Source organism: Salvia hispanica, chromosome 6 (assembly GCF_029641045.1).
Source record: "Salvia hispanica isolate PSC_SH4W2 chromosome 6, Shi_PSC_v1, whole genome shotgun sequence".
Lineage (NCBI taxonomy): Eukaryota > Viridiplantae > Streptophyta > Magnoliopsida > Lamiales > Lamiaceae > Salvia > Salvia hispanica.
The window spans coordinates 20,442,605-20,466,127 of NC_142697.1; the positions used below are offsets into that span (position 1 = coordinate 20,442,605).

A 23,523-nucleotide genomic window follows, 5' to 3' on the forward strand; every position below is an offset into this window, starting at 1 on the left:
CGGCGGATTGGCCGTTGGGGGGGTGGCTGCTGCATTCGAGCGATCTCGCTTTGTATGCAGCGGGAGATATAGTTGTTGATTGGGTTGTTGGCGAAACCCGCTACATCCCATCCGGTGGGAGCGGGAGGTACCTCTTCTTCGGAAGAAGAATGTGATATTTCCTCGTCGGACTGAGCACGAGACGATGAATCAGAACTCATTTAATAAAGATGGAGAGAAAAAAGATTGAAAATTTGTGTGAATGAAGTTTGTGGGTGATGAATGGAGGAAGAGGATGAAATATTTATAGGGGTGGGATAAAATAGCCGTTCGGCCAAAAAAAAAAAAAAAAATTTTAAAAATCGCCGATTATCGCCGAGCGTCGCCCACAGTGGCCGGCGATCGCTCGGCGATAATCCGGCGATAAATCGCCACTCGGCGAAGCAACGGTAACATTATCGCCGAATTATCGCCGACTTCGCCACAATGGCCGGCGATAATTCGGCGATAATCGGCGATTTATCGCCGAGAATTCGCCACCTCCATTGGGAGTGCTCTTACAAATTTTGAAACTGTGGACCATATTTAGTTACTACTGTACTAATTCGATTAGTATTTCATTTTGGCAATTACCACTCAACCTCCGTTCCACGTTCCACGAGACATTTTTCATTTTCAATTAGAAGAGTCTTATCTATAATATTCTTTTTCTTATTTTACTTTTTTTCCTTTAACTATTTATAATTATTTTTTAAAATTGAGTACGCAAAATGAAATGTCTCTCCTACTATCGAACGGAAGGATTAGTATGTTTTAGTAGAAGACATTGGTGATTACTACCTCCGTCCCTGAAAATTTGATACAGTTTACTATTTTGGTCCGTCCCTGAAAATTTGATACACTTCACTTTTACCATTTTTGGTAGTGAATCACATATTCCACTAACTCATTCCTACTCACATTTTATTATAAAACTAATACTTTAAAAGTAGGACTCACATCCTACCAACTTTTTTAACTCACTTTCTATTACATTTCTTAAAACTCGTGTCGGGTCAAAGTGTAGCAAATTTTGAGGGACGGATGTAGTATTAAAAAAAATAATGAAAATGGCGGCGAAAAATGTAACCTTGAGTTGAAGTAGGAGTAAACAGTAAAGTGAAGGTACTAAAATTGGAAATCAGAAAGCGAGGTAGAATTCATTCTCTGATAATGTCGATTTCACTCCACTCCAATGCTAAGATTTTGTGCACTAGATTCTACCATCAATTTAACCAAAACCACCTATTCCAACTCCCCGATCACCTCCATTTCCCTCCCAATTACCGATTCTCTGCCCTCGTTGATCACAAAAGGTCCTCCACCTCGATTGTTTACTGCAACAAAGATGGAGATGGGGGCGACGCCTTTACGTGCGTGATGAAGTTCGGCGGCTCTTCGGTAGCGCTGGCGGAGAGGATGAGAGAGGTGGCTAATCTCATCCAATGTTTTCCCGAGGAGAATCCAATAATCGTGCTTTCCGCCATGGGAAAGACCACCAACAATCTAATTTGCGTAGGTTAAGTTAAAAGTAGCTTTACTGGATTCCAGTTTTACTGTGCATTTTGAGTCACGGAGTTGAATTATAGGCAGGAGAGAAGGCTGTCAGCTGCGGATTCACCAACGTGTCGGAGATCGAGGAGTTGAGCCTTATCAAAGACGTGCATCTTAGGTTATTTCTATTTTTGAAAGCTCTATGCAACATACAAGGAATAACTGTACTGTACTATACACTTGTTTTCTTAGAGTTTCTTCTATACATTGTGCAATACAAAATACAAATATCTAGCCAATTACTTATAAATACCTTTAGGTTGTGTTTTTCAGAACAGTGAACGAGCTGGGGATTGGTGTGTCTGTGATTACTGGTAAGGTTTCTTTGTGGCTGTTGCATTTATTCTCTTCAAAATAGTCTGAGAATTGAAAGAGCATTTTTTGTCCTTTTACACCTAATTTATAGAGCATTAGTTTCTCAATGGTTGAAAGAATCTTAATTTTAGATATAGTGAGCAGTGATCAAGAAAATGTATTCTTTTTGTGGGTTTTACCTAAGTTCTGCTGATTTAAGTTATGTAATTGCTGACAGCCATATATTTCGCACTGGTTGGACGTTCCTTTATTTAAGGTCTGTTCTAGATCTCAAGAAGGTGTTATTTCTGCTTGAAAGACATTCCATTGTGCAGGTCATACACAAAGGAATTTTAGTAGTATACGTTTATCTCTATATAGAAATTGTAAATGTATTATGTATGAGAATCATAGTATTTTGTAATAGCGGATGAATTTCTTGGCTGTAAAAAAACCATGCATCCAGTTACTGTTTAGTATGCTATAGTTGTATGCCCTTGGCTACTGCCTTATGATATAGATACACTTGGAACAACGATGCTATCTCCGTCGGATATTGGCATAAAGTTTTGTTTTGGTTTCTTCTCAGAACAACTGGATGAATTGGAGTTGCTTTTGAATGGGATAGCTAGACTGAAGGAGCTGACACCACGGACTCGAGACAAACTAGTTTCATTTGGGGAGTGTATGTCTACGAGGGTTTTTGCTGCCTATCTTAATAGCATTGGCGTAAAAGCACAACAAGTATGTTTGCTGCTCTTTCTTTCATGTTGAAGATTATGCTTAACTGACTCAAACCCCAGAACTTCTGGAAATTCAATATCTGCATGGTGTGAGTGAACATTGTTTTTTTGGTTCCATAGGACACGTCATGCCTTTTTTTTTTGTTCCAAACAACACCGAAAAGTTTCTTGTGCAACCTAATGTGTAGCATGGCATCATATGGGCACAAAACGTCATTTTTCTACCAGTATGACTTGAGTCGCCATCACATAATTTGAAAAAAAGTACTACTAGTTAATAATATACACGTTCATACTTGTGGAAAACATTGAAACAACTGAATTCCACTCAGAATGAATGAGAGGTTTCATTGCTCTAAGTAAGGCTACTGTTAGTTATATGGCACCTCCAGCCTCCCCAACATTTGGAGAAAGTTGGCACTTCCTTCTTAGGTTCTTGTTTGATGATTGACAAGGAGAAATTTGGCCTATGGGAAGTGTAGAATATAATTAATTGGTGAAACTAATTAACAGTTGGCAGTTGTGATGTGATATTGAAATTGTGTGATCTTGCATTGTTCTAGAAATAGATAAGTAAATTCTCTTATATAATCCAGATAAGGCTTCAGCTGTTGTGGCTTTAACTTCATTCTCTGAGACACATGGTTGAACATTTTGGTGGCTGCTGCTCATCTGATTCAAATTGTTTCCCGTTTATATTGTGAAAATGGATTATCTAACATATCATTTGGTGCATTACACTCATTATCACTATCCTCTGCCCTTATGGTGGTCTGTGAATACTGCAGTATGATGCATTCGACATTGGATTTGTCACAACGGATGATTTCACAAATGCAGACATTTTGGATGCAACCTATCCTGCTGTTGCCGCTAAATTACATGCTGACTGGATTAGCAATAAAGCAATTCCTGTAGTTACTGGCTTTCTCGGAAAGGTTTTTACTCAAATCTGCTGACCCTGAGGAAGTTGTTTAAGCATCAACTGGTAGTATTTATTTACTGATTATAGCCTTTGAAAATTACAAAGGAGTTTCCATATGCAGGGATGCAAGTCTGGTGAGATAACTGCTCTAGGTAGAGGTGGTAGTGACTTGACAGCTACTGTAATTGGCAAAGCTTTGGGTTTACGAGAAATTCAGGTGAAATCATGAAGAATATTTTATGGTGACTCCATATATTGTTTGATTCATAGAAAAATAATCATTCGGTTTTGCTTCAATTTCCCACAGGTCTGGAAGGATGTCAATGGTGTTCTTACCTGTGATCCCAGTATTCATCCGTGTGCAAAACCTGTTCCTTATTTGACGTTTGAAGAGGCTGCAGAGCTTGCTTATTTTGGAGCTCAGGTTATTTTTCTGCATTCTTAATTATAGGTGGAAGACATGTATATTGAACATAGCAAATTTTGTACAGGTGTTGCACCCACAAGCAATGAGACCAGCTATGGAGAGCAACATTCCAGTTAGAGTTAAGAACTCTTACAACCCTAAAGCCCCAGGCACTCTCATCAGTAAAGATAGAGACATGACCAAGGTTTCTATTCTGCAAATACTACTACTACTACTACTACTTTGGATGGAAGAGCTCAAAGCATTGACCTTTCTATGTGAAATAACTGACAGGCTCTACTCACTAGCATAGTCCTAAAGCAGAATGTTACGATGCTGGATATTGTTAGTACTCGAATGTTGGGTCAGTTTGGCTTCCTGGCAAAGGTGTCAATCTTTATTATGGATCATGTCAGTTATTCTTCCACTTTGAACCTATCAACATGAGAAACTCAAAATGCGTTTGATATCTATTCATTTCAGGTATTTGCAATATTCGAAGATTTGGACATATCTGTGGATGTTGTAGCAACTAGTGAAGTCAGTATCTCGGTTACACTTGATCCATCAAAAATTTGGAGCAGAGAGCTAATTAAGCAGGCAAGTTAAGTATCCTATCTTCAAATGCAGATTTAATTTGCAAGAATGATAAGAAAAATTGAGTTGTTGGGCTGGGCATTATCAGGAACTTGACCGCGTGGTTGAAGAGCTTGGAAAAATTGCTGTTGTAAAACTTCTGCCGCAGAGATCAATTATCTCCCTCATTGGCAACATCCAATATTCTTCTTTGATATTGGAAAAGGTAGTTTCTCAGATATAGAGTAGAGAATCAACTGCCATTGCTACTTGTGTTGAGAAGTTGATCTGATTTCATATTCGGCAGGCGTTCAGTGTCTTCAGGAGACATAACGTGAACGTGCAGATGATCTCACAAGGAGCTTCCAAGGTTGTGATATATCAACACTGGTTAAAAAAACCGTTGTTGTTTTGTGTTTTCTGACGAGCGGTTTTGACACAGGTGAACATGTCCCTGATAGTAAATGACAGTGAAGCAGAAGAGTGTGTCAAGGCCCTTCACTATTCCTTCTTCGAGAGCGGCGAAGTGGCACTCACCAACGCTTAGGCTGACTCTAACTGGGGCCCTTTAACCAACTTATTACTACTATAGTTGTTATTGTGAGTATACTTGATATGCTTTCACAATCGCTGCCTTAGATCCATCATTTTAGTGACTCTTACTCAGATTGTAACTCGGTTGTTTTTATTCTGTAATTCGTAAATTAGTTTTTCTTTTTTTTTTGTTGCCAGCTATAAATCATAACTCAACTAAGCTCTGCTAATATGAAAACTAGCTACTTTTTTCAAGTTTTAGATCACTTTTTTTGGATGGGATTATAATAAAATTAAACTTGAAAATGTGAAAATATTAGTGTTTCAATCAACAAAAATGCTAGGATTACATAAAAAAAGAAATTGAATATAACGAGAATATCTAATTTTGGTTGGGAGTGAAACAGAGCAAAACAAAAATGGTGGAGAGATTTTTCTTGAGAGGCAACACGAAATTTGAGTTTGGGGATGAGAGCGAAGCTATCAGCATTCTCTCTGGGCCGCCTTGCTCGTAATCTTCTTCACCACCATTTCCTTATTCTCTCCGTTTCACCCCTAATTCAATTGCTCTCTCTCTCATTTTGTGCAGCGGCAAAACCTCATTGCTTTTCCAGTTCGCATTCAACTCCGCAGCAGAGGGAAATGCCGTAGTGATCTTGTGCCACCGCCGCACCCTGGAAACCACCCCACCTTTTCTCTCTCAGGTTTCCCCAATCTTCCACTCTTTTCTCTTTTTTTCCTCATCAAACCCCAGTTGCTGTATTTCCTATCATTCCAGGATGTTGATCCATCTTCCGAGATTTTCCGCAGAATTCAAATCAAGTGAGTCCAATTCGCGCCTCTCTTCATCTTTGACTAGTGATAACTTGTACAATTTGCACTTGTTTATTGAAAGGTATGTGGAAGATGATGAAGGGATCAAGCGCTACTTTGCTGCTTTTCATTTGCATCCTACATTTCCGACCTCAGTTATTGTAGACAATTTCGGGCATTTCTTCGTTGAGAGGTTACAGGATTCCTTCATAATTTTGCATTTCTTACGCACTACTATAAATAGATCATTTTCTCAATGCTCGTGATTTGTCAAAAGGAATTGCCAAGAGAAATACAACCACCCTAGAGGAAGAGAGCTGGCAATGATCCGAGTGCTAGCACTCTGTCGAAATGCAATCAGCCATGCCAAGTGTGCAATTTTTCATATGTTCATTCCTATTCAATCTTGTTATAATTAGTTATATTGAAGCACGACATTGTTACCGTGGCAGTAAGAGCAGTCGTTGTGAGATTGTGTTGTCGGACACTCACAAAGGTGACACCCCGAGGCTGCTCTACATTTACAAGAGATGGGTGTCTTGCATCTACACTATCAAAGGTAAATTCCATTTCAGGTTGGATTTTTCATCGCATATGGTTAGTTTGGTGTTTGGTGTTATAGTAATAGGCCTCTTTGTTTTGTGTTGAAGAAGGGGTTGGGGCGGGGTCATTTGTTATGAAGAAAAGCTATTCAACTACGCCGAATGCAAAGCCAACATCTTCTGCTAAGTACTCGATATCGCTCCAATATTTGGTTCTAGAGGGACTCGTTCAGGAGACTGATCATCACACTAGAACAATTTCCTAAGTTGCATCATAATACATGAATTTAACTCATGGAATTTTAGTTGATATGGCATTATGTTTACAATCTTGTAAGTTAATGCATCAGTGTCCCCAAATATGAAAATATATGGGGTTAACTTCAGGATCCACCAGTATCTATGATAGGGATGCATTTGCTTGAAGCTGATGAAATACTTTAAATTTATCTTCTTTTATATGTATATAAGCTACTGCTTCTCTGTAATTACTTGATTCTAAACTCTTGGTGATGGGCTGGCTTACACTTTACACAAGGTGCCATTTCAAAATCATAAGAATGATATCTTCTTCTTAATACTAATAATGCTATGTGTTTTTATTTGAGAAATTGAGTGAGACAAACTTTGTATAGTCCTAAATCCAGTTGGATCAGGACGATAAGATTCCAAAGGGGGGCCTGTCCTTGTTTAACACCGCTTACCTTTGATTACTGCTACTTTGTAGTATTCGCAAATGGCTTATACTATCAATAATATTGTTTGCCCAGTGTTATGCGAGGTCTATTTGCATAAGCAATTGTTTTCATAAGTGAATAGGGCGATCAAAATTTGTCATTCATTAATTTATCAATCATTGGAGTAAATTGTTTATCAATTTCTTTGAAATGATAATTTTAATATTCTCTGTTTGGTAAGAAAAATGGAGTAGTATCTACTTTTAAAATTTCTTTCCCGGTAGATGATGAATTCAGTAAAAACTAAAAAGGCTGGTCAAAATGTCAAATCTATGCAGTGCCAGGAGGCCAACATATTAACCAACACCACTACTACCACCCATCATATCAGTTTTTCCTTTAAATCTTCCCGAATCATTGTGACGTGAATTCAAAATATTGATTCTATCACTAAACAATTGTTAATAACTTCTTGTGAACAAATGGAGTCGATGGAATTATTAGTTATTACTACCATTTTCAAAAATTGAATTGTGTATCATCTCGCAAAAACTAGAAAACGGACGAATGAAATTACTCTAGTTAAAAACAAAATTGGGTTAAATTGAAAAAAGAAAGTAAAGAACCCCCCTTGTATACGCATATCATAAAAATATCATAAACTATATTTTTTAAGCACATGGAGTAATTTGTATGTGAACTGTAATTTTCCAAAAAGAAGTAGACAATTAACATTAACATGTGTTAAAAAGCGGTGAAAATGTGAAATGGCCTCTTCCAAGAAAAAACCGAGCAAACAAAATCATCCCCACCACCATGAGCAAATGCCTCCCTACTCCATCACATCAATTTCTTCACTACACCAATCTCCCTCAAGCATGAAACACACCAACGCAGCTGTCAAATCCGAGCTCGAAAACGACCCGGAAGAAGGTGGAGCTCAGCGGTTGCTCCCACGGCAAACCTATGCACGCTCTCGTACAGTGGAAGCCGTGGGAACAACCAAAAGCTTCTTCTCTCGACGTGTGCTTCAGAAACTGTTCAGCTGAGTCAGCATGGAGACGAGCTCATCCGTTGAGGGGCGATCAGCGGGCAAGTCTGATAGGCACACAACCGCAATTCTAACAGCCATCAGCATCTCCTCCTCTTCCACTTCTTCTCCTAGAATGCTCTTGTCTAAAGCCTCCCGCCCCTCACCGGCTTGCTGCAACTGCCGGAGCCACTGCCCTAAGCTCCCCCCGCTCGCTGCTTCGCCAAAGAACGGGTCCAGCGGGTCCTTCCCGGTTAATAGAACACCTAATATGACCCCAAAGCTGAAGACATCACTTTTATCTGTATACCTAGAAATCAATAACAAATAAGATACAACTACATTTCCACAAATAATAGTTCAAGCAATGGATTTCTTACTATAATAGTTTCTACCATATTCTACCAAAGTGAATATCAACTTTATATGATGATGATCAACACAAATATACTTTAATTTTATGCTTTACACAGCTTTTGCATAAAGCTTAATGCACTTTCAGCTGTCTGCAGATTCTATAACTTTTTCACATGACCAAAGGAGATAAGTTCTCTTCTTAATCAAACTTTTTCTAGATGCATAATCATCAACCAAGCACAATAGATTATTGATCAAACATGAAGCAATCAATCACACTAAATATGTCAATAAACATTAGTCTAAAGTGAAGGACAAGCAAGTAATACTATTAATTACTGCAGTAACATGTAAGCATTGCTTCATACCTACAGTTCTGGAAACACTCGGGTGCATTGTAACCCGATGCTGCTCGTCTGAAATCAGGAAGGACGGCAGCCAATCCGAAATCGGCCAGCCTAGGGTCGAACTGTGAGTTCAACATGACATTCGAAGGCTTCAAGTTGTAATGCAACCTTCTGGGATCACAAGTGAAATGAAGATAATACAACCCTTTCACTATACCTACACCAATTCGAAGCCGAGACTCCCACTTGAGCTCCAACTGATTCTCCCTCACTCTCCTCATTGCATCTTCAAGACTCCCAGCCGGGGCAAAATCGTACACTAATGAGTATCCACTAGATTCCCACACATAAGACCTCAAACTCATCAAATTCCTATGCCTCAAGCTAGCAAGAACCTCGAGCTCCTTGTGTATCTTTTTCCTCAAGGCCTTGCCCCTAGCCCCGGCCCCACAGTCGGGCTCTAGCCTCTTGACTGCTACTACAAGGCCGTTGTCCATCACGGCCTTGTAGTATCTTCCAGTCGGGCTCGAGCTCAGAAGCTCCGAGCTGTTCGAGAGGGCTGATCTAAGTGTCCTAACAGATATTCTAGGTGAAAACAGCAGAGGGCCTTTGAGAATTGGAGCTCTATTCACATATTTCACAAAGTGCCTAAACAGCAAAGCTAAGAGAAGGGCACCAATCAATCCTGTCACACTCCCTAATGCTATGCTCAGGAAAATCCTTCTAAGCCTACTCTTGAGGCTGGGCGGCGGCGGAGGCTCGCCGGAGAAGTTCTTGCTCAGCCTATCTGCGCATTCAGCAGAAACTATGTTGAGACAAAAAGCTACAAACACAACCATCTTCAGTGCCTTGCTTGCACCAAGTTCTTGTCTTTTCTTCTCCATGGAAAGATAGCTAAAATATGAAAGCAAAACCTCTCATGAAATAAAGAGTCTTAGATAAGCATGAGTTCCTACCATGTCTCAAACACAAGATTCCAAGGGCTAAGCAGTATGGAGAGGAGAGAGAGAGAATGGAAAAGCAAACTGCATTTCCCCAATAAAAGGTGAAGAAAGTCACATCATTGAAGGAGGCCAGGCCACCAATTTCTCAGCAGTTTCTAGAGGAATCTTGGAGCCCCAAATGGCAAAAGACTGAAACTTTAAACGAAAATGGGAGGCGGAATAGGATAAAATCAAAGGTGGTGTTGAGAATGAAGGAGGAGGTGAATGATTACATCACAGATTCCATCCTTTTTGCACCCACCTTGATCTTTATCTTTGTCTGTTTTCTACCTTCAAATTCAAACTGCGCCTGAGAGAAGTGGAGTGTGGGATAGTGTTAAAAATGGTGAAAACTGCGAAAGGGAAAAGCAAAACCCATATTTCAAAAAGACAGGATTTTGCTAACACACGAATAACATTTCAAACCCAAAACATTCATACACGAATTGCATCAAAAAACATCATGTTGGCCTCTTTTCTGCTAAAAAGATTATACTTTTAAACACTATTCTAATAACACCCACAGATTAAATTACTCCGAATTGCTGTGTCTTGGGCTCTTGTTTAACCCATTTTCACTCTCAGTATTATTGAAATTTGAATTTTCAAGAAAATCTTTTTATTCTAATAAAATTTGTATGAAGTGTCGCCATAAAAATTAGTACTAGCACTACTGTTAGTTATTGTAAATTAATATTCCAGATAATAGTAGTAATAAGAAAGTGTGGGTAATCATAGATTCATAGTAATGAAGATTTCTAGTACATGTAGTATTTGAAATTTGTATGCACAATATACACGAAAATGCAAATAATGTAGGCATTGGACCTGTACGCCAACGACAAAAAGGGAAATAAATGGATAATGTCATTATTGTTATTCACTTGTACTTGTTACATAAATATAATTAATAACCTACAATTTTAAGAAAAGAAAATGCATTGCCCTAATGTACTTTATATGCAATACTTTAAGATTGAAATAAATAAATAATTTAATAATTTATTGGCAGATCTTTAAATTGAATATCAAGAGTGAATTACATAAATGGTACCTGATATTTCAATTTAAAGATCTGCCAATAAATGGTACCTGATCTTTCACTTTCGCACGCAAATGGTACCTGATCTTTATTTTATATCGTTTTTGGTACCCAATGACAAAAATAACCCTAGGTACCAAACTTGTGATTATTTTGTTATGGAAGATATTTTTGTAAATTTTCATTAAATAGTATACTAAACATGTGATTGTTTTTTTCATTTCTTATTTCTTTTTTTCTTCTTTAATTTCTCCTTTTTTTCGTTTTTCTTCATTTTCTTCTTTCTTTTTGGTATTTTATCTTCCTTTTTTTCTTTCTTTTTCTCTTTAGTTTATGTTTTCTCTTTTTTCTTTTCTCTTCTTTTTCTTCTTACTTTTTAGTGTTTTATACATACATCTAATTGCATTCATAATATAAATCAAGAACAAAACACCTATTTAAATTAATTATTTAAAATATTTAAATCAATTAAATATTTTATTGAATTATTTTATACTCATTTTATGGTTGAAACACCAAACTGAAAATATTCAACTCTTAATATCATTATGATTACAATTCACAATTTTAAATTTTAAATTTTTATCAAGACTATATTGATTAGTTATTAATTTAATATAAATAATAATAATAATAATAATAATTATTATTATTATTATTATTATATAATATTGTGTGATTCATAATTTAAATAAATATGTTATTATTTATTAATTATAACTAGTTTTTAGTATTATAACAATAATATTATTATTATAATAATTAAATATAATTATAACTATAATTATAATTAAGTATATTGTATGATATTAAAATATAAATTAATTGTTAATTTATAACATCAAAAATAATATTGATTAATAATAATAGTATAAAGAGTGAGAAGAATGAGAGAAGAAATTATAATATCACTTTTGGTACTTAGTTTTGTATGCCCAAAATAACCTTAATGATACAAATGGAAATATGTATTTGTTTAGAGGGCATTTTGGGTTCAAAATTGCATTAGGTACCAAAAATGTGATTTATAGGTACTAAAAACGATATAAAATAAAGATCATGTACCATTTATGTGTGAAAGTGAAAGATCAGGTACCATTTACGTAGTTCACTCTTGATATAAAATCAGAACTTAGCAAAATTTTGGAAAATAAAAGCAAACACCTCTAAAAGAAAAATGAGTTTTGTATGTATATACAAGAACATTCACATTTTTTTATATTTTTTCCCTGACTATAATTTTTAAATGTAAATACATTAAATTTGAATTTTTCTGATTTTCTCCCAAACATTTCCGGTCAAATTAAAGCTAATGTGGAGTACACTTGACGTATTACTATCTACGTGGCGAAAAGTGGAAAATCAATAGGACAATTTAAGCAAATTTTAAGAAATGTGTTGCCCTAACAGTGAGATTTTTTTATTTTCCCCCAATGAACAATTTAAATCAAAATAAAATTATTTTGTAAATTGCTCTAATTTTACCTTTTTCTAAATTGTAAAATTTTATTGTTTGACAATAAATATTTTTTAATTATATTAAACTATGTATACTGTCTTGAATAATTAACACATTTTAAGAGATGTTACGAATTGAGATATTTGCGATTTTTGTCTTTCAAATTCCATTCGATTCGAATTGTGATTATTTTCATTATTATAAATTAATACTTTATTTTTGTGATTTAATATGAATATATAAGAATTTGCATATAAACTTTATTTATCAACCATTTTCTTTATTCAAATGATGTGTTATAAACAATTTAATGAATTATTATTTGAAAAGCTTCACTCTCTATGAATTTTGTGAATATACATTAATACTCATGTCTGAATTTAAAAGGTGTTGGAGGATTCATGATTTTAGAAAGAAAAAAATTACGGTTAAAGAAAATATTGGAAATTTTCAAAAGTTTGGTGGAAATTCTTCAAAGTCCGTGGGATATTCTAGAAAATCTTGAAAATTCGTGTATTTTCAAACAAATTACCCTTCTTTATTCAAATGATGTTGTTTTAATACTCATCGTTTTTTTCCCACGTTAGCACTTCCAACTAACACGTCAGCTTCAATTTAAAGAAAAACTATTTTCTGAAGAAAAATGAAAAACTATTTTTTGAAGAAAAATCAGAAAAAACTCAAAATTCATCTATTTAGATTCAAATATTAAAGATTGGAGGAAAAACCAAAATATGTGGACGGACAAATATCCTATTTCTTCACCGTTGTCCGTCAACTAAGGCCCAAGAAAATAATTATTTACACGTAAAAAGTCTACAACTAAACTTTCTTAAACGATATAAGTACATACTTGTAGCAATTAAATTGAAGCGCATCATTGGATTCATAAATATAGTAATATGGTTTCTTGAAATCTTTTTTATTTAGGCAAAGGGGCCACGATTACAGTGGCGGACGCAGAAATTTTGTTTAGTAGGGGCTGCATTGTACTCCATCCATCCAAATTTATAGTCTCATTTTGACTTGCGCGGCACAAGTTTTAAAAAATTGTTTGACACTTGTGAAGAAAAATGATGAAAGAAGTTAGTGGAATGTAATCTTATTTTTATACTCCATATATTGGATTTATAATAAAATATGACTATAATGATTTAGTTGAATGTGAGGTCCAATTATCTAAAATGGAAAAAAGGGGATAAGAGTTTAAATCGTGGATATTCTAAAAGGGTAAATAAGACAAGTTTTCATGGACGAGGGAATAACCATAATTTTCAGTTTTACGGTGAGATAATAATTATAAGCATCTTGGAACTCTAATTAAAACAAACATATATCAGAAAAACTCTTCGAAATAAAATGCTTATTAGATGAGAGAATTTAAAAAGATAACAAAATAATAAGTGTATTAGTAATAGAAAATTGAATTGAACTGAAAAGAATTAGATAAAGAAAATCAAAAAGTTTTTTTACAATTGAATAGATAAGGAAAAAAAGGTAAGAGAAATTAAAATTATCAATGAAAGCTAGTTAATATATTTTTTTTAAAATAAAGAATCTGCATTGTTTTAGTTAACCTTAAGTTTTCAAATTGAAATAGATTAGGTTGTACTTGTAGTACTATGTTTTTCAATATACTTAAACCAACCTGAAGAAATTAGAGTATAACAACACTTGCAAATAAATTGGTGGTTCATTTTTTTAAAACTATTTGTGGTTTTTAAAAGAGACGGTTTTCAATTTACAGTCAAATCCCAGTGTGTCATTACGGAGTACAAATAATATTATTATATTGTATTATACCCTCCCAGGTCGTCTTCTTCCTAAATGCAGCGGTATCCATCATTTTACTCTGCACTTCAGGATCTTAGATTCAGCCCCTCCTTTTCATTCCACTTTCTATAATTTACTCTCCAGTAGCAATTTTTTGGAAGGGCTGAAACTCGATTTCAAACTTTTTGAAAATTTTGCAAGAAGAACAAATGAAAAAAAAAAATTGGGGAAGGGCTTAAGCCCTCCCCCATTGCTTACTGTGTCCGCCAACACGAATGTAACATTAGTCAGTATCTCAGCTTGAATTATTATACATTCTAATCTACTTTTTTTGTTTTCTAAAGGCATCTTATCCATTCTCAGCTGTCTAATTTTACGATTATTCTTTAATAAATTGATTGCCGAAAGCATAACATCATCGAATCTTGTGCGCTATCTCCACCCTCCATTTCCCTGCAATTTATGCACAAACCACTTTTCTCAAGATACCATAAATCCATAATCATTTTCTTTCTCATCACCCTCTCTATTTATCAACATATTCCTATGTTTCCTATTTCTATAACTAAAGGCACCAATTTGAGATGGAATAATGGGGGAATCTCTTTCTTATAGTACTAATAAATAGTCTTAAATCTAAATCTCAGCAAGATTTTATATGTAAAGTCCGTTACACAAATTTGGGCTAGTTTTCCTCAAAAAGGTCAAATAACTATTTCCATGCAAACTCTCTTTTTTACGTATATATATTCATTCTTACTATATGAAAATCTTGAAGAACCCCCAAAATCAATTAAATAAATAAATATTGTAAAAAGGGACCATCAAAATTACATGCACCACCTAATACAAAAGGAGTGAAGGCAAGAGAAATTGACAAGGCACAACTCCTGTTCAAATTCCTGGCAAAGTATACACAAAAAGTCATGACTCAACACAAAAACTCACCATCCTAACTAGCATGTACAAAACACACACCAACACACCAAAATCCCCCTCAACAACCCACCATTTTAATAAATAATAACTCAACCAACATTATATTTTACACCAGTCTCATTACACCTAACCTCCCCATCACCATTAATCATAATGGCTAGATTAACCTTAGGATCGATGTACAAGCATATGCTACCTGTGCAGGAAACCGGGATTCATGAACGGCGTTCTCAATAGTAGAGAAGCAACGATACATAATTACAGTAGCCGACTCCAAAGCCCCCAATCACCACCATTCATGCTTCAGTCCTTCAGAGATATCTTGCTTATGTCCTTGACTTAGATCATCATCCATGTGATTCTGAAAGAATCGCAAGGACCTCAGTGTCATCAAAACTATATTCTACAGCAAGCTGGAGTGAGGATCTTCCTTGGTAGTCAACAGCTCGTGGATCAGCTCCTCTGAAATGAACAGATTAGTCAGTGAAAGAGAACTAACTATCCATACACAATTTTTTATGGCAATTAAGCTCCACCATCTCTCAATCAGGTTTATTAATACCCAATATTAAACCCAAAATGATTTGTTACCTTGTTAGGAGAAGCTTTGCTAATGCTGCTTTGCCTTTAATGATACACCGGTGAAGGGGTGTGTGTGACCTGGAATCAGTCGCATTTATGTTTGCACCATATTGCAAAAGAAGCTCTATCATTCCTATATCCGCAGTTTCACAGGCAAGGTGAAGCAAGGAGCATCCGTCGATATCCTCAACAGAACTGTTGTCTTTGCTTGTACATGCTGGGTTTATGGAGCTTGGAAACGTATCATGCAACATCTCGGCTTCCAAGCAATCAGAGTACGGATCATGAGCAGTCTGCTCTTGCAACAGCATTACTTTGGCAAGGGTGAGAGACGAGCTACTAGCTCCTTGCCCATAAATAGCATTTATATCTATTCCTGAGTTGACAATGAGCCCGTAGACAGCCTTCTTATCATTGGCACGGACAGCATCCCACATCTGCTGTGCTAGAGGCTGGTGGTCCATGGCCTTCTGAACAAAAAATTTATCTGCATACTGTGCCAGTGGAAGCAGAAGCAGCTCATATATAAGATGAGAGATAACGAGATACTCGATTTAAAATAAGAGATTGATAAGAAATTACCTTCGCATGAATAAATTTCTCCTTTGTAGAAATTGAATCTGCGGGACTGGGCTTGCTGAAGTAAACCATTTGTGACTTATTACTCTGGTACAATCTACAGAAAAAAAAAGGAATAAATAAGTAATGATGTGCATAGATTTTATACCAAAAGCAACTCGCCAAAGCACATAATTTATTAAGTTAAAATAAGCATTACCCTGTCGGACCAAGATCGACTTGGAAGACACCCTTTGACTGCAGTAATTCCTCCCATACTGAATTTGCAAAGGTGTTTCCCAGAGACTGAAATAGATTTAAAACAGACGGCTCCCAGACCTTAACGTCGAGAGTTAGTGACCTGACCTGCAAGAAGGAGCAAGAATGGAATTGCATGTTAACTCATACTTTAGAGCAAAAGTATGTGTTGAACACAACACAAAATCCAGTAAGCATTTCCTTCAAGAGATTATGAAAGCTATAGGTGAACAGTTTTTAATTAAGATCCCAAATATAGGGTAGGCAATTAAATTGCCTTCTGCTAGCGAATTATAAGCAGGGATATTCAATAGTGGTGTCCTAGTGCTAAGCCTAGTAAAATTATGTAGCCTATACCTTAGATATGTGCACACCAAGATTACGGTGAACACCAGAGCATTCAATGCATACAAGAACACCAAGATTCAAGGATGCCCAATCTGGTTCAGAAGCACCACAATCAGCACATTTGTCATTACCACAGACTTTTCGCAGTACATCAATTGGCTTCTCGGTTTTTACACCAGTTCTTTGCTGTTGTGAGTTTCTCAGAGGACGGTCTATCTGTAACGAGTTAAATCTCTCTGATGTGTACTCCTCAATTGCTCCATGATCAAAGTCGGCACTTTCAAATGAACTACTCTCACTAGTGGACCGATGATGACCACTTCCCATTGGACTAGTGGGTAAACACTGAATAAACGATGGGAAACCTTCAATCATCAGAATTTTACTAATTACAAATTATTAGAGTATAACATCTCAGAAAAGTTACCCTATCAGGAGTCTGAGAACTCAACAATGAGGCTATCACCCCTGTTATTTTCTCAATCCAATCCATTTGATCCAGGGCACTCTCTGCCTGACAAGCAAAATGAAAAATTTATGAAAATTGAAATAATAGCATACTTGAGAGGTAAAGAGGCATACAAACTAAGAAAACAGACCTGGAGTGTATAGTTCTTTGTTGGGGATATTATTCTGAAGCAGAATCTTAAATCTGATTGGTCAGCATCAACTTTTATTGTTGAAGTCAACAAGTTTACTGTATGATGAGCAACAGATTTCTCATCGTGTACCCCACCATGATACTGAGAAGACAACCAACGACTTAGCAATCCAGAACCCAATTCCGAACTATTTCTTTGATTAGCAAGTTGAGTGCCTGAGCCCTGCAGTTAATGATATCTCGTGGGATTAAAAGGACTGGATTTCTAGAGAAAAGCAGCATCTCATTTTTACATAAGTGTTTAATTCAAGTATCTACTCACAGAAGGTTTGCTGCTTCTTTTGCGATAATAGTACAGCATACCCCGGCTATCAAGAACAAAGAACCTTCTTTTCCAATCACCCCTTAGGTTTGAGGATCGCTTCGAAAGGTAACCCTGTCTAATTGTTTGGACCTGAATGAAATTCCAAGCTTCAGGAGGCAGACAAATAACAAAATGAAATATAAAACAATAAGCTAGAGAAACAGTTGGTCATTTTAACGTCAAAGCTCTTTAACCTTTCCTCTTGCAGCAGATTGCATGACAGCCTCTATCATCTTATGCGAACTCCTTCCAATGGCTTGGATTCCATCTCCATTTGGAGATCCTTTTGAACCATTTGAGGACCACCGGCTCTCTCGATCAATCTGGCGTTTATATTCTTGCATTCTCTCATTAAGAGCTGCTTGCTCATAGTTGGATCTCTCTTTTGATTGTTTTGCATAAGTTGAGACCTGTACCAAATATTAATCATCAATGGAGTATAATATTGCTCTTGAGTCATAATATTATAGAACTCATATAGTGTGTCCAAAATACTAATGAACTAATTAGCATGAAAACATAATGTTGCTGAGTATTATTATTAAGGATTTAAGAAAAGGAAGAACTTTGGGAATCACAAATGATCATCATAAGTTGTATTCTCAACTACTTCAACAACCAAAAGAAATCAAAAGTAAGGTAAACCTGGTTAATATATGGTTCCATCTGATGCAACAGCTCATATCCCTACACAAAACAAAGAATAAAGGAGTTGGAAAAGGACAGCAACACTAGATTAAGATATTCGACCACTTCAAACTTAAGTTCTACCTGTTTGAAATAGCGCAGATGAGAAGCCATTGTTTCACTAACTGCTTCTAAGAACTCAAACCTTTTCTTTGCTTCAACATTTGAAAGAGCAGTGACCTGGACGGAAAGAATATAAAATTAAGCATAAACTAATATTTGAGAACCTTAATTCGACTTTGAAATAATTAAAACAGTAAATGGAATTACAAACCAGATTAAATCGCGCCTGTTCAAAAGTTGACCGAGCATGATGGAGCTCCTGGTTACATCCAAGAGACAATGTTATTATGCATGTGGTTAAGGGTATTATATGGACTTTATGATTTAGCATCATAGCGACAAGTTTGAAGGTTTACCTCCTCCAGGACAGTTGCTACATCACTTCTTGTGCCTTTTCGTAATGACAAAAACTTCTCACGAGCCTGTAGAACTATAACAGATTTACTAACAAAATTTACTCATGTTGCCGACGAAGTCAATCATAATAAACACCCCACCAATATTTAAAACAATTGAAATATCTTGGCCCAGCATATTGGCTAATCTGATGCTAAAAAGGAAAAGCAAATCCATTTAGCCTACTCATGGAAAGTGTAAAACTTCATGAAGTTTCTTAGAGAAGAAACTGACAACCCCAGAGTACTGAAGCAATGGTTATGGTGTTTTAGCACTTGATATAATTGTACTCATCCCATGCTCATTATAATGACTCTATCAGATACATCATGAATATTATCAAGGACCTTCACGGCTGCACTTCAGGAGAAGGCACTGGACACTACATGAGAATCAATATGGTATGGAACATTACCTGGTCATAGAGAAGACTAGCCTTGTCAAAGCGTTTGCGTGCCTCCTGCGTGGTAAAATCTATTAGAGAAATTATCAAAAACTATGGACAGCAGAATACACTTTCAGTAGACATGTCAATTGCAGAATGAGATATGAGTCCAATAAATGCATGGGGGTAGGGGGTAGCTCAATAAGATGATGATAAATAATTCCAGACCTAGAACAAAGATTGGATGCATAGAATACTGAATCTAAGTTGTGGAAGGAATGCGGTGGGTGATTTGGGGCCTAATGAAGAATAGTACTAGAATTCATTCAACTAGTACTCCAGAAATTTTGATGTATTGATTGCCGATGAAAAGATGGCCTGTATGCCCAACAAGAAAATAACATATTCCGTAGTTTTTCTATCAGCATCAGAAGACAAATTAAATCTAAAATAGTCAAAAGGCAAAGGGTACCTTGACATCATGCAAATCTAAATTTACAAACTGCAGCAATCGATCATTTAGCAAGTGTTCAACCTGTACAAGCAAAACGCAGAAAAGTTTAATACAATATCCTTATCAAGGGAGCATCTTAGTTTCACAATCAAATACAATATCCCTATCAAGGAAATGCGTCCATAATAGTTGATATGACAATGTATGTCAAAGTTACAGGTGAAGTACAGCTCAAGTCCTCAACTAGTTTCATGAGACCGATAAGACACGTTTTTCCCGGTTATCAGCTATAAACAACAAAGTATAGGTACAGGCCAAACTCATAAGTGCATACCTGGGATCTAAGAACTTCTTTGTATGTCCCAATTTCCCTCAATGCAATAGTGAATTTTGTCATAACAGGACCTACAAGTACAAGAATTATAAATTAATAGCAATTTTAATCAATTGACTGAAAGAAGCTCAGTGCCATGACAATAAATAGGAGATTTTATCAATATAGAGCGAAATATATTGTGGAACAAGATCAAACAAAATTAAAAAAGCACTTGGTCTGTAAAGATTGAGAAAATATTTGATATGCCAAGAACCATAAGACAATATATTGTTTAGGTGAATAGCATGCGGTGCGATGTTGAGGTATGGAAGGTAGATAACATTTCATTAGATCAGTTAAACAAATATTAGAATGGCTAAGCTTTTATATAGATCCACAGTTAGAAAAAAAAGGTCAATCGTAGGAGTATTCCAATGGATTGAAATTTGACACTTGAGCATCCCAAATATTTATGCATGACATTTAACTAGATCGCAACAGGTAAATTTATAGAACATTCATTCATACCTCCAAAGGCAACACTAATAGGATCATTATGGCCTCCACCAAAGGTTTCCAGTGCACTGGCAAAAGCTATGTCTCCATCATATCCCTCACCGAGTCCTTCACTGCAAAAAGAAAAAGATGCTTCAAACTTTCGAAATAGACTCCACATTATCACATAGAAAAATATAATAGAACAAGCAAGTGTAGTTTAATAGAAACTGAAGGAATAGTTCGATGGTGCAGCTCACTAGAACTTTGGAGCACCTTGCTCCAGATTGATAAGTTAGCTCTTAATTTTCCAAAAGAAGAATCACTACTATGTAAGAGAAATGACTCTCCTTCACTAAGAAAGACTACAGTCAAATTAGCTTGAACTGATAACTTGTACTCCCTCCGTCCCACTAAATGTGAAGCATTAGTGTTGTTTTGTGAGTTAGGTGGAGAGAGAAAAAAGTAGAGATGATGTTTTTTCCATTTTAGGAAATGAGTCACTTTTAGTGCGACAATCCAAAAGGGAAAACGTCTCACTTTTGGGACGGAGGGAGTACCAGCTAATCAAAAGTTTTTTTTTTGCTACATTTTGAAGATGACATTTAAGCAGAGCGTACATTGTCTGTGGTTACTGTGTGAATTATTACACCACTCAATATCAGCATAAATTAGGTAATAGCTTATAACAGTTTTGGCTTGAGTTTTAGGCACCACTAAGCATTGATGCAGTGAAACCACATATATAAGAGAAGCAAGAAGCAAGCATACTCATTTCTACTTAGTAATAAGAAAAAACAAAGATAGTCCATACTTAATTTGAGGTCCAAATCAAATAGTGCTAACATGCAGTACCATAAAAACCAAGAAATATCAGAGGGGATGAAAACACCATGCCCACAGAAAATAAAGCATAACAATACTGGTCTCACGTGTATCTTCGACATCCTTTGCAAAACTTCAAACATCTTTCCCCCAAGGAGTCAGCACTTTCCTCCAAAGTCTGTATCTGTTTATAGATAAAGCAGAGTATCAGAACTACCATTGGGAAAAAATATCGACGAACATCAAGAAGCAAATGTAGAAGGAATGAAATCACATTTATACAACTAAGTATGACATGTCCGAGAAGTGAGTACAACTTGTAATTTACAACAGAATGAGCTCAAATTTACTGGAGTAACACATAAGCTCTGACAGTATCAGAGACTAGCAAAGTCTTAAATATAGGATCATCTTTGCTTTCTCTGAAATGTGTATGCCATCAAAATATTTCTAGTATATCTTTGAATGTGAAGAGTTCAACGTAGCTTAGATTCTGATGGAAGTCCGGTTATTTTGTTCAATATCATGGATAACATAACTCTTGGCATCATCAGACACACACAAACTCTTAAGGAACATAATATGTTGAGCCTAAAGAAAGATATGGGCAACAAGAAAATGTCACAGTTCCAGGACTTCCTTACTTTCTTCAAATGAGGAAGAACAGAAATTGAAATCCAAAAGGCAAAGGATGGAATTAAAGGAGTAGTACATGCTCGTATAATTGGATAGGTTATCAGTGTTTGAGAAAATTGAATGCAGAGTACTGTCACTTTAAGAAGTCAGGTACTGAGGGAGGAAATTAAGCACACAAAAAAAAAACCCAGCATTTTTCAATTTTGAGACATGAGCTAAACCTAAACATTTTTACCAAAAGTTCTGTTAAATTCATAGGATCAAAGCTTGCAAAGATTGGATTAATCGGTTCAAAGATAACCTAACAATAACAAACAGCTAAATGGGATAGTGATCAATTATCAGAAAAGCAGGAAATCCAGGGCAAACTAACCATGATTTCAGCTTTGAACAGCCAGAAAAGGTGGAAAACAATTAAGCCAATCATCACCAAGTTATAATAATAAATGATTTTAGTAACAGTCTCAGATTCTCCAATACTAACTCAATAAGCTTAATTTGCAGAAAACAGACAAAAGAAAATTCAAAAAGTGAGTGTAAGAAAGAAAAGAACGCCAACCTGCTTACGGAACATCGGAGAGTCATCAAGCTTAGCAAAATGCATGTTTGCAGACACAATTCTTCGGCTCTTCTAGACAAAATGAAATTTCATCAGACTTCCATAGAGAGGTGACAACATGGATCTTTACCTCTCCTTAAGCTTAACTATCATTTGTGCCGATTTCAGAATCTCAATGATCCAACTCTACCTTCAAATCTCAGCTCTAAGAGAACGCAATAGGGAAAATAAAAAAATAATTCCTTCCATATAAGTTTATTCGAAATTTACTTTTCCTTGAAAAACAAAATGCGGTTTTTTTCTTTCCCAATTTAACACTTTTCCATTAAAGACTAAAGTGGAGTAGACAAAATTAACATTATGTTGGTACAAAACCCTAGAAGAGGAACCCAAACCCTAGGGGTAAGGAAAGTGAAGAAATAGTGAGAGTGGAGGAGACCAGAGAGATTATCTGTTTCTGTTAATGGAGAAACTTGGGAATTGATGAATGTTTTGTTGAAGAATCAGAAAAAGGTGTCAATTTTATGGGGTGCCCTTTTCTCAATTACTTGGATTTTAATTATATGCTTATTTCTATTTTATCACAATATGATTTTGATATAACACACAGACAGCTTCTGAGATTTTTACATTTTTTTCTACTCCAATACTTTTTGTATGTGAAGAGTAATATTCGGATTTGAGTCTCGAGCATTTCAAGAATATATCAATTGCCTTGTGGCCCACTATTCTTTTAATTAAATGTTCCATCATGAGGAATTATATTCGGTATATTCAATTTTTAATACTTTTCCACATTATAAAGTTTCAAGGTGTAGTTATTTTGCAAGTTTGTTATATGACTATTTAGGGGCGGCAAGTTTTTCAAGTTATATGACTAAAGTGTTTTTTCCTGAATTTATTTTGCAAGTTTTTCATGACAGATTAGGAATGTCAATTAGTGTAGCATCTTATGGATAACCATATTGGTCAAACCCCAATAAA

At 35.8% G+C, this 23,523-nt stretch overlaps 4 protein-coding genes across 6 annotated transcripts; 2 read left to right on the plus strand and 2 right to left on the minus strand.

The window, feature by feature from the left end:
• Positions 1 to 1,147: 1,147 nt before the first annotated feature.
• Positions 1,148 to 5,239, plus strand: LOC125207382 (aspartokinase 1, chloroplastic-like). Its single transcript, XM_048106692.2, has 13 exons — positions 1,148 to 1,533; positions 1,608 to 1,690; positions 1,846 to 1,886; positions 2,456 to 2,610; positions 3,398 to 3,547; positions 3,656 to 3,751; positions 3,842 to 3,958; positions 4,026 to 4,145; positions 4,235 to 4,327; positions 4,424 to 4,540; positions 4,626 to 4,742; positions 4,824 to 4,886; positions 4,959 to 5,239. The coding sequence occupies exons 1-13, from the start codon at positions 1,192 to 1,194 to the stop codon at positions 5,061 to 5,063; spliced, it is 1,599 nt and encodes a 532-aa protein (XP_047962649.1). The 5' UTR covers positions 1,148 to 1,191; the 3' UTR covers positions 5,064 to 5,239.
• On the plus strand, positions 4,988 to 6,831 carry LOC125207383 (tRNA dimethylallyltransferase). 2 transcript variants are annotated; one of them, XM_048106693.2, is made up of 8 exons: positions 4,988 to 5,116; positions 5,458 to 5,561; positions 5,640 to 5,754; positions 5,829 to 5,872; positions 5,946 to 6,056; positions 6,141 to 6,233; positions 6,316 to 6,422; positions 6,514 to 6,831. In XM_048106693.2, the coding sequence occupies exons 2-8, from the start codon at positions 5,470 to 5,472 to the stop codon at positions 6,669 to 6,671; spliced, it is 720 nt and encodes a 239-aa protein (XP_047962650.2). In that variant the 5' UTR covers positions 4,988 to 5,116; positions 5,458 to 5,469; the 3' UTR covers positions 6,672 to 6,831. The 2 variants fall into 2 exon arrangements, with proteins under 2 accessions (XP_047962650.2, XP_047962652.2); XM_048106695.2 differs by having other exon boundaries at positions 6,517 to 6,831.
• A 906-nt stretch (positions 6,832 to 7,737) lies between these two features.
• Positions 7,738 to 10,407, minus strand: LOC125205760 (inactive leucine-rich repeat receptor-like protein kinase CORYNE). 2 transcript variants are annotated; one of them, XM_048104865.2, is made up of 2 exons: positions 8,838 to 10,359; positions 7,738 to 8,422 (listed from the first exon to the last, which is right to left on the minus strand). In XM_048104865.2, exons 1-2 carry the CDS (start codon positions 9,698 to 9,700, stop codon positions 8,113 to 8,115), a joined length of 1,173 nt encoding a protein of 390 aa, XP_047960822.2. In that variant the 5' UTR covers positions 9,701 to 10,359; the 3' UTR covers positions 7,738 to 8,112. The 2 variants fall into 2 exon arrangements, with proteins under 2 accessions (XP_047960822.2, XP_088916633.1); XM_089060507.1 differs by having other exon boundaries at positions 8,131 to 8,378; positions 8,838 to 10,407.
• A 4,438-nt stretch (positions 10,408 to 14,845) lies between these two features.
• LOC125206360 (ADP-ribosylation factor GTPase-activating protein AGD3) lies at positions 14,846 to 23,078 on the minus strand. The gene is made up of 19 exons (XM_089060506.1): positions 22,540 to 23,078; positions 21,452 to 21,528; positions 20,553 to 20,653; positions 20,043 to 20,113; positions 19,727 to 19,789; positions 19,285 to 19,329; positions 18,830 to 18,895; positions 18,685 to 18,732; positions 18,495 to 18,590; positions 18,369 to 18,410; positions 17,918 to 18,133; positions 17,682 to 17,813; positions 17,358 to 17,582; positions 17,186 to 17,272; positions 16,768 to 17,103; positions 16,373 to 16,518; positions 16,177 to 16,270; positions 15,604 to 16,088; positions 14,846 to 15,474 (listed from the first exon to the last, which is right to left on the minus strand). The coding sequence occupies exons 1-19, from the start codon at positions 22,582 to 22,584 to the stop codon at positions 15,360 to 15,362; spliced, it is 2,490 nt and encodes an 829-aa protein (XP_088916632.1). The 5' UTR covers positions 22,585 to 23,078; the 3' UTR covers positions 14,846 to 15,359.
• Between the last annotated feature and the right edge of the window lie 445 nt (positions 23,079 to 23,523).

Excerpts from the sequence above, each read along its gene's own strand:
- LOC125207382 (XM_048106692.2), top strand. The coding sequence starts at position 1,192 with ATGTCGATTTCACTCCACTCCAATGCTAAGATTTTGTGCACTAGATTC. Across the intron at positions 3,959-4,025 it reads TTGCTTATTTTGGAGCTCAG|GTGTTGCACCCACAAGCAAT; the intron begins GTTATTTTTCTG and ends AATTTTGTACAG. Across the intron at positions 4,743-4,823 it reads CTTCTTTGATATTGGAAAAG|GCGTTCAGTGTCTTCAGGAG; the intron begins GTAGTTTCTCAG and ends CATATTCGGCAG.
- LOC125207383 (XM_048106693.2), top strand. The coding sequence starts at position 5,470 with ATGGTGGAGAGATTTTTCTTGAGAGGCAACACGAAATTTGAGTTTGGG. Across the intron at positions 5,562-5,639 it reads CTCTCTGGGCCGCCTTGCTC|CGGCAAAACCTCATTGCTTT; the intron begins GTAATCTTCTTC and ends CATTTTGTGCAG. Across the intron at positions 6,234-6,315 it reads AATGCAATCAGCCATGCCAA|TAAGAGCAGTCGTTGTGAGA; the intron begins GTGTGCAATTTT and ends TTACCGTGGCAG.
- LOC125206360 (XM_089060506.1), bottom strand. The coding sequence starts at position 22,584 with ATGCATTTTGCTAAGCTTGATGACTCTCCGATGTTCCGTAAGCAG. Across the intron at positions 20,114-20,552 it reads TATTAGTGTTGCCTTTGGAG|GTCCTGTTATGACAAAATTC; the intron begins GTATGAATGAAT and ends TTGTACTTGTAG. Across the intron at positions 16,089-16,176 it reads AGAAATTTATTCATGCGAAG|TATGCAGATAAATTTTTTGT; the intron begins GTAATTTCTTAT and ends CCACTGGCACAG.
- LOC125205760 (XM_048104865.2), bottom strand. The coding sequence starts at position 9,700 with ATGGAGAAGAAAAGACAAGAACTTGGTGCAAGCAAGGCACTGAAGATG. Across the intron at positions 8,423-8,837 it reads GAGTGTTTCCAGAACTGTAG|GTATACAGATAAAAGTGATG; the intron begins GTATGAAGCAAT and ends ATTGATTTCTAG.